The sequence below is a fragment of the Triticum aestivum genome, chromosome 3A (assembly GCF_018294505.1).
Source record: "Triticum aestivum cultivar Chinese Spring chromosome 3A, IWGSC CS RefSeq v2.1, whole genome shotgun sequence".
Classification (NCBI taxonomy): Eukaryota; Viridiplantae; Streptophyta; class Magnoliopsida; order Poales; family Poaceae; genus Triticum; species Triticum aestivum.
In genome coordinates this window covers 679,673,627-679,683,331 of record NC_057800.1, presented here as the reverse complement: position 1 = coordinate 679,683,331, position 9,705 = coordinate 679,673,627, and the positions used below count along the sequence as shown (strand labels likewise).

The following is a 9,705-nucleotide window of genomic DNA, read 5'->3' as shown; positions in this document are numbered from 1 at the left end:
CCTCCTCCTCCTCCTCCTTTTCCCTCTCCTTCTCTCCCTCCCAAACTGCTTCAACCGAAGCACACTGATTAGAGAACGCCACCGTGGTAGTAGTCGTCTTTGTGGTCATCGGCATGGCACTCCTCTTCACGTACTCCTCGTGGATGTTGTCGACATCCATGATGGAAGCGGGCTGGCTCTTCAGAGCTAGCCTAGACTGGGCGATGAGGAAGGCGACGATGAGGTTGTCGGCGACGAAGAGGCACTTGGGGCTGAGCAGGAAGGCCGTGGCCAGGTCAGGGAGGGTGGTGAGGACTGGGGAGGAAGGTGACGAGGAGCAAGCAGAGCCTAGGAACCAGGCAAAAACATGTTTTAGAGCACCTGCTCTCAGGCCCTTCTTATCTAGCCATCCATTCCCCGCATGGCGATTCGTGTAAATACATTTCTTTTTTTGTTCCTCTCATATAGAACATGTCTTGAAGTCAAACCTTTGTAGAACGACAAAGCTTTCTAACTAGAATCTAGGATAACACTTTTAGATTTTTTGGTCAAACATAAATATACAAAATAAGTTTTGTTTGATTAAAAAAATTATTTTTAGTATTTATGTCAGACCAAAGATTCTGAAAGATTTATCCTAGATTATAGTTAGAAAGCTTTGCCGCAAGCTTTGCCGCACTGCAAAGGTTTGAACTTCAAGACATGTTCTATATGAGAGAAACAAAAGGGAGATAATTTCATGTAGAAAGTTAGTTGATGGCATAGATCTTAAAGCGACATTGAAGGGTCAGCCTAGCAGGGCCGGGGTGTAGGTGCTCAAAAAAATCTGCGTCCGGGAACCAGGCAGGGCTGGTGAGCAGCAGGCAGAGGAAGCCACAGGTGGCCATCAGGTACGGTGCGAGGGTAGGGAGCAGCTGATGCTGCTTCTTGTTCCTCCTGTATTTCCTCATGCCCCTGATCTTCTCTATGTTTTTTTTGCGGGGAGCAGCTGATCTTCTCTATGCTGATGGGGTCCATTTCTTGGACTGCAGTTGAGTAGTCAAGCTCTTGCAATGGACAGCACACAAGAGACCTGATGAGGCTCAAGAAGCTATGGCCGCAATGAGGGGGGATGCTGGCCATGGAAAGGCAGAAGAGAGGGGCCAACCAACCATGCAGGGACACAGATCTTCGCAAGAACGAACTGCCAGGTTTCACATTTTACACGAATGTCATCTGGTGATTAAATTTTACAAGCTAAGAAAACATTTGTCAAAGTTTCACACAAAAAAGATTTCATTTTTTGAACCTTTTCTGTTTTTATTGTACACCTGAGCTCGGGATTAGAACATCACTTTCGATATATTGTGCAGTACTATCGCCTGTCCGAATCAGCAGCCGGAAAAGCGCTCCCCGGCAGCATCTACAAGTGGTTGGGGTCCCATCACTCGTGATAAAACCACCACTCAGAATAGTACCCTCCGTATTTATATTTAACTCAAAACCCACTGCATCTTTTGGTCTTGCGCCATTGATAAATCCCAAGAAAAAAAGCTGCATGTGCATATGAAGATATGCTGATATGCAGGCAGTCGGTAGTCTTTTTTGCCACTATTATGATGCCTGCACATTCAGCATTGCGTGTCATCTTATTATTTTACTGTTGACATTTGAAATGAAAAGGGAGAAAGCCTTTGGATCAACACCTGCGTCACCTTTTCATGTCTCCTCTTTTAGTTCTTGCTGGCAGGATAATATAGCTATTATTATGATGATGGCTGAACAATCAGCATTGCGTGTGATCTTCTTATTTTATCAGTAAAGAAAGAGAAAAAAAAGCTTTGGATCAACAACTGCGCCATTTATTTATGTCTCCTCCTTTACTTCTTGCTGGCAGGATAATGTGACTACTAATATTATCAATGGAAGTATGAAACCATGACTCTACTTTTAATTCTTGCTGGTAGTACAATAGAACCATTATTTCCATCACTAATTTTCCGGATTATTTACTGTGAAAGGGCGACCGGTCATTTAGCAGCTGATCTGAAAGTACATTCATGCATGTGTCAACCTCTAGTTTACACTTGATCACTTCATACATGCCACTGAGCTTTTGCGTGCGTCCTGTGTCATCCCGGCAGCTTTGTGACCACCAGCTAGACACAAAGCAAGATAACTGAAAGACAATAGGCATCATCACTTCTTTTTCTCTCAACTTTTTCAAAGATCACACACACATTCCTTGTCTCTCCTCCTCTCCGCCTAATCCCTGGGCATTTGCTACGCCTCAGAATTAACCAGCTACATCGTGAGAAGAGAAGACACTGGAACCGGTTCTTCTTCCTCCTCCTCTTCTTCTTCCACTGACCCTAATTAATAACAAGACATAAAAAGCAAGGATGGTAGCACAAAGCATTACATATCCTTAATTTGGACGTAATCTTCTCTTGCACGTTGCATCTTCCAGCTCCAGGGCAAATCAGATCATGCATGGTCACCTATCGATCGGTGTCGAAGAAGCTCTTGCCTTCGAGCTTCCTCTGCCTCTTCACCCTAGCAATGAAGTCATCCACTCTCTTCTCCAGCTCCTCCTCTCCCTGCTCCTCCCCCTCCTCCTCCTCCTTCTCCTTCTCTCCCTCCCAAACTCCTTCAACCGAGGTGCCATGATCGGTGAACACCACCGTGGTAGCTGTCGCCTTAGCGGTCATCGGTGCGACGCTCCTCTTCACGTACTCCTCGTGGACGTCGTCGACATCCACATCGGAAGCGAGCTGGCTCTTCGGAGATAGCCTAGACTGGGCGATGAGGAAGGCGACGATGAGGTTGCCGACGACGAAGAGGCACTTGGGGCTGAGCAGGAAGGCGGTGGCCAGGTCCGGGAGGGTGGTGAGGATGAAGGAGACGAGGAGAGAGCACAGCCTGGGGAACCAGGCAGCGCTGGTGAGCAGCAGGCAGAGGACGCCACAGGTGGCCACCAGGTAAGGTGCCAGGGCAGGGAGCAGCCGCTGCTGCTTCCTGTTCCTCCTGTACTTCCTCATGGCCCTGATCTTCTCTATGCTGATGGGGTCCATTTCTTTGGACAGCAGTCAAGCTCCTGCAATGGAAAATGTATGCAGCTGAAGAAGCTGGTGCGGAGGCCTGAGGGGGAGGCAGGGTGGTGAAGGGTTTTATATGTGGCTTGAGAGGGGGGCTGGCCATGGAAAGGCAGAAGAGAGGGGCCAACCAACCATGCAGGGACACAGATCTCTATCCTACTGGTGGTAGAGATGCATGATGCTTTTGCACTTTGGGATTTCATAAACAAATGAATGAAATTGGTGTGTTGTGGGTGGGGGCATTTCTCTGTCAGAAAAGATATATGGTGGCTGTCTGCCTTCTCTTGCCCCTCTCTTTTCCTTTCCCTCCCTTGCTCTGCTTTGGGCCCCCTTTGCTCTCTCATGATCCTGATCCCTGGACTTTTGGTGACCTGGATTTATACAACTTTGGATGCCTCCAAAACTCCATGTATTCAAGCTCTTGCTCACTGCAGATGATCTACAGTAACAAGCTGTCACAAAACATGTAGAATTAATCACTTAAATGGACATGGATAAGCTTCACAGGCCACAGCTATGTCATGTACCAATAGTTGGCAAGTATGACCTCTCTGGCAGTTATGAACTCATGGTAGAGGATGGATGATTCACCTTCAGAACCAGTAGTGGCAAGGGTTGCTGAAACTTTCTGCTCATGTGGTATGCATTCTAGAAACTAGACCCTGGTGGTACAGACGTACAGTTGGTGCAAGTGCACATGAAGTTGTTGGTTTGGATTCTCTAGAAGAGGTCCTTGTGTCAGGAGGTCATGTTGCCATGACCAAGTGCTCAACTGTACTTCCAGTCTGGAACTCAAACCCAACAAGTTGGTAATTAGCAACTTTAGTGAATTTGCTATGAAAGCAGACGATCGTACCGAGTCGCATAAATAGTACCAAGTTGCGTAGTAAACTCTGACCGAAAGGGATCATCATGTGATAAAAGGGCAATGGCTTTCAATTAACTGGTGGCCTAAAGAAACAAAAGACCGGTTAAGCAAGAAGCCAAGATTAATACACAACAGTCTACGACGCTAAAAAGTTTCTACCCGAATATGTTTGCACTAGGACCATCTGAATCATATAGTAGCCTTTCAGTAACCATGTTCCATGTTTTCCTCTAGTAAACTAATGCAACACGGGGGTTCAAGTTAGATCCTGAGATCTTGTGTTTCTATATCAAATCAAAGGTAAACTGAGGAGGTGAGGATTAAGAACTGTATACTCTCCTAATTTCATAGAAAGGATGTCCTCTATCTATGACCGTCGCATCGTTCGAACACGGAACATCCAACACAAACTTGGCGTCTTATACCAAAACAGTCTGCAAGTTGCAACTACCGCTTGCGTCAAATAACCGAAGACTTGATGGCTAAGGAAAGATGGGGTTAGGCTCACTTCAGTCCAGTCCAACAAACACTAGTGCAGTGCAGTAGTGCCCATTATCTCCTTCCCCCAAGGACCCAGCTTCTCTCTTTAACAAGACTGGTGAGGTGCCTGTTAATTGAGTGCAAGTGTGCCAGTGTGACTGATCAGTCTTGACTCTTGGGCATTGGGCAAGCCACCAAGTAGGCACCACAAAGGTGTTTGTTTGTCCCTGCAATTTGCCTGTCATGGCAATATGCCATGCATTGCAAGACAGGAATGGTTCTGGAATTATGGTCTCCACACCAGCAAAATGCGCTTTACTCTCATAATTGAGCAGATGAAAGGAGCCCAATGCTTGACAAAAGATTATTATTAGCAGTTGGTGGATCCATATTAGCTTTACTATTATGTGGTGTGGAGTGTGGAGTCTGTGTGAAAAGGAAGAACTTGAGGTAAGCATGGCTGCATGGGTGATGGCTGGATGATTCCATTGGTGCCCTCCTACCCTGAAACACAAAGTTCTCTCTTGAAGTCCATTCATGGGGTGAAGGTTGGAAGTGCTTTCTTGGTTATTAGCTTTGCCCGCTCTCTTTAGATGAACAAGGCTCTTTCAACAATGCAGAGAAGTTCCATTCCCCAATTAGAAGATCCTTGAGATCTCACGAGCTTCAGACGCAGGATCTGCACCTAACAGATGATTCTTCAAGTGCTTTAGCTATTGGTGCAAGGCTGCAAGCCCGTATCTACACTTTGTTATATACATTATCTAGGGGGACTAAGGTAGTTACAAGAAAATAGACAGGGGCACATCAAGGAATTCTTCATCTCATTCCTTATTTGTAGTTTTACACTAAAATCCAGTGTTAAGCAGCTCTATACAGCAAACAAATGGAATTATGCAAATGGGATTCTTGCAAAAAATATGTATGGGTTTTAGTTTTTATGCCCACTATGTATTACTGTCAGCAAGAAATGACTGAAATTAATTCAATAAAGTTGCATCGAGCAGGTCAACACTGTCTTCTACACCGTGAACAGACAACCATTTTCATGAATTTGGTTTACAGAATCATAGTAGAAAAACTCATGCTTGCCAGGTCAATTCTGATATTTATGAGAAAAAATATATGGATAATACGCTTAGATCTCAGTAATAATCTACTCAACAAAGTAGATCACGCAAAATCACTGATGGATATGCATTCTAGAAATCAACCATCATGAAAAGAACATTTGAAAGGTCCTAGAAATGTGACAAGAGATAAAGAGATGGCACCAAGGGCTCGGTGAATCTGCAGTACAGCCATTTCAGACACTGCACATGCTTAACTCATCTAAAGTTATTGGTTTCCTAAGGTTATTGACCCAATGTATGGCAACAGATCATATTGTTGCATTACTTTAATGAACTTTGATGCCAAGGGTGAGGGTAATGAAGCAGTATTTATTCTGCAAGTTGCATCATTATCATCGGCATATGTAACTGGGAAAACAAACTGTGACTTAAAATGTGTCAGATGGCTCCCAATACTGTGTTAATAGGCCCTGTCAGCATGGTAATCTTTGGGTGTCAAAAGAGACCACGACACATGATTTTAGACTTATTGGTACCATGCAATGCCAATACTGATTCCTTTTCAAGATTCCACACGCGAGAAGCATATGGGGACACTGAAAGAGCAAAAAGATCCAGTAATTGACATACTTTGTGTCCCTCTCCATCATCCAACTTGCACAAAGCTTGTCGAAAAACATGGTGGGCTCTCAATAATGCTTGTCTTGGCACCATCGTTCACCATTGCTGCTAGCTCCTGGGTTATAGGATGGCACAGAGAAGAGAGAGTAAACAAGGATCATGCTTCTTGATTCCATTGCCCTTTCCTTTTCTTTGTGTTGTTTCTTTGATGAAGACTTGTGGCCTTAGAGTCGAGAAGGCAACAAAAGGGTCCCATCTACCCTTTGGTAGGCCAATTTTATTTGACAAAAAGCCCACCTGAGCTCTATCATGCCCCTCCATGCTTTGCTTGAGCATGGCTGATAGACTAAACCATGAGACACAAAAGAGGGGCCAAAACACTATAGAAATGCCCCTTTCTATATTTCTTGTTGGGCAGATAATCAGCACCTAATCCATAAGGTTCCATAAAACAAAACCTAAACTTCCTTGTTTTATCTCTAATAATTAGGTGTGTGGCGTATTTGCTGCCCTATGAGACACAAAAGAGAGGCCAAAATACTAAAGAAATGCACCCTTACTATATTTCTTTGTTGGATAGATAATTAACACCTAATCCATAAGGTTCCATAAAACAAAACCTAAACTTCCTTGTTTTCTCTCTAATACTTAGCAGAACTAGTGTCTGCTACTACTATTTTTGCCTTTTTGTTTTCACCAAATGTAATGTTACCATCTCTAAATATTGACAAATCAATTTACTTTATCAGAAATTTATGTTTCTCAAGGTAGCCATAATAGACATAAATGCAGGGAATCTGGTTGTCTTGCATGCACCAACTAGACTAAAACCGTTTAGATCCCTACACACCAAAAGAAACTTTTCTGCAAAGGGAGCCTCTGGAAAGTCACTCCTAATACGACCTTAACCAGATAACACACCCCAGTAATGATTGTTTGGATTCATTGGCACCATCACAATATTACGTGGAGTTTGTGGGAAGTTGGCCTACCTGTTCCCGGAAGTGTAATATCCCGAAAACACAATATAGACAGGACACAGCTAAAATTTAAAATGAAGCTGGAGTGCTGAACTTGCATTCATCTTGCAGTTGATGATTTACATTTGAGAAAGATTTGTCAAGCATGGATTTTGTAAAAAGAGAAATACATTACAGTAAACCTATCAGCAGTCTGCATTGACCTCAACACTTGCATCTGCAGCTGCCAATACCAATTCTGGTTCATAAGTTCCCTCTGCTCTGGCCTTCAAGCGTTCGCGCTGCAAGCGGAAGTTCTCTCTCTTCCTTGCTCTGTAACTGTTTGGGTTCTCAGGCTGTTTCTCATATGGGTAGACGCTTACCTGTAAAAGAAAATAACAGCATATTCATATATCTGGTATTCCGCTGAAACCCAACTAGATCCAGTAACTAGTGACTCTGACCTTTTTCCTGTCCGGTCCATATTTCTCAAACTTGACAAGTCCATCAATCAAGGAAAAGAGGGTGTGATCCTTGCCCATTCCAACATTATTTCCAGGATAAACCTGAAAAGTTCAGCATACATGCAAATAAGAAAACGCAAAACATGGAGACACGTTTGGTTGCGGCTTATAAAATGTGCACTTTTCGTACACCAATGTGAACCTACTTTATGAATAGTGCATGGTCTCAAAAGACCGAAAGTCATGTTAAACTCACGGTTCAGGTAAATAGCACAAAAGTTGGGAAGGAAATTGCATTTGCACACTGAATGATCACTCAGAACAGATAAAATTACTATGTACACAGAAAGTATTCCCTTTTTTTCTGCCCTTGCAGAATTTAGACTTGGTAGATATCAGTGCCCATTGCTTCTGAAGAGTGTAGTAATTCCTTTTTCTAGAAAGTGGAAGCTTTATTGCCCCGGCTCTGCATCGATGATGCATAAAGCCAATTTATTACAGGAGTACTATGCGCTCCGAAAGTACTATTGTCTGCCCTTTCAGAATTTAGACTTGGTGGATATCGGTACCCACGGCTTCTGAAAGAGCATAACTAGAGGCCACCATACTTGCAAGCTTGTACTACATGTGGCCATGTAAAGAGTGACATACTCCCTCCGATCGGAAGAAAGTGTCCCAGCTTGAGCGGAGGGAGTAGCAATTAAAGTCTCTTTACAACATGGTCATCGCCATGGTTTTATCTAAACGAATGAATAGTCATGCCACTCACAACATGGTCATTGCCAATTTACCACCACATAGTCATGCACTCATGCCATTCACAAGTACTCCCTCCGTTCCAAAATAGATGGCTCAACTTTGTACTAACTTAACAAAGTTGAGTCATCTATTTTGGAACGGAGGGAGTATGAAGTAAGCATTCAACCAAGATAACATGAATATAGCAGCTTCTAAGCTGCTACCTGCAAAATGATTAGCTGACTAGTGACTACAGATCACAGGTGCGAGTTCCTTTTGAAATGAATGGATGATGCTTGCAGTAGTATACAGCTAAAACAGGGACCAAACATTATACTCTGAACAAGTAGGTTCGTACTTTTGTCTGACAGAAAAAACTGAAAATGTGGACAATGCCAGAGCCAGCAGGAACCGCTGAGCGCCGCAACGACGATGACAAGCACACCTAATCTAAGCCCTGTCATTCCCTGACCTGTAGTATACACAGTCTTGCCTCACCACAATCCAATCTCCACAAATCCCCTAGCACTGAAAATCAATTTCGTATCCCGAAGTACTAGTACCGCACAGTATTTAGTTTTTAGTTATGTACACTAGCATTTCACCGGAATTCCCCATTGTGCACCAGTCAGAAGCGCCTTACTCACTGACAGGAGCCGAGAGCAAGCGGGAGGGAGAATGGACGGGGCGTACAGACAGACAGGAGCAGAGAGGGAGACCTTGGTGCCGCGCTGGCGGATGATGATGGCGCCGGGCTTGGCGAGCTGGTCGCCGTAAATCTTGACCCCGAGGCGCTGGCCCTTGGAGTCCCTGCCGTTCTTGGTGCTTCCGGCCCCCTTCTTGTGCGCCATCTGGATGGTCAGCCCGCGCGCCGGCAGCGTCGCCACGCCCACGCCCCCGGTGGTGCCGCCGGGGAGCGCGGCGCGGTCGCCGCGGAGGAAGGAGGAGGAGGACGCGAGGGACAGGCCCTTGAAGGCTCCCACCAGCGTGAACGCCATTTCTGTCGCTCGGAGAAACGCAGCAGCAGCAAGCCAGCAACGGCAGCAGACACTCTGCGCAGGGGAAAGAAGATGAGGTGATAAGGGTGGGGTCGTGGGCCGTCAGTGGGCTGAATGTACTGGGCTGCACGCTAGGTTTGAGCCTGGTGTGAAGAGCGCTGCGCGCGCAGCTGCAACCCAGCAGGCCCTGGCCAGCAAGACCGAGTCTGTCCCCAAGCGCGCACGTCAGCAATGACGCCAGCCCTTGATCCCACCCGTCATTGAACCATACCCCCTCTCCCGCTGACGCCCGGACCGGCATGTCATCCCCGACCCCGAGCCGGTGTCCACCTCCATGGCGGAGTCCGGCCCGAGCACCGCCTCGCCGTGTAGCCCCGCGCCGCCTCTCGATCCCTGCATGAATGGAGGCGCTCCACCGCACCTCGACCCGAGTCCGCAGCCCTCGAAA

The 9,705-nt window shown here is 45.6% G+C and overlaps 2 protein-coding genes and 1 pseudogene across 2 annotated transcripts; all 3 read right to left on the bottom strand.

The window, feature by feature from the left end:
• Positions 1 to 996, bottom strand: part of LOC123057137 (uncharacterized) — a 1,546-nt pseudogene extending 550 nt beyond the window's left edge.
• A 1,138-nt stretch (positions 997 to 2,134) lies between these two features.
• Positions 2,135 to 3,141, bottom strand: LOC123059053 (uncharacterized). The gene has a single exon (XM_044481700.1). It carries the CDS (start codon positions 3,030 to 3,032, stop codon positions 2,460 to 2,462), a length of 573 nt encoding a protein of 190 aa, XP_044337635.1. The 5' UTR covers positions 3,033 to 3,141; the 3' UTR covers positions 2,135 to 2,459.
• Positions 3,142 to 7,146: 4,005 nt separating this feature from the next.
• LOC123063146 (50S ribosomal protein L27, chloroplastic) lies at positions 7,147 to 9,366 on the bottom strand. Its single transcript, XM_044486888.1, has 3 exons — positions 8,979 to 9,366; positions 7,522 to 7,623; positions 7,147 to 7,440 (listed from the first exon to the last, which is right to left on the bottom strand). Exons 1-3 carry the CDS (start codon positions 9,255 to 9,257, stop codon positions 7,264 to 7,266), a joined length of 558 nt encoding a protein of 185 aa, XP_044342823.1. The 5' UTR covers positions 9,258 to 9,366; the 3' UTR covers positions 7,147 to 7,263.
• Between the last annotated feature and the right edge of the window lie 339 nt (positions 9,367 to 9,705).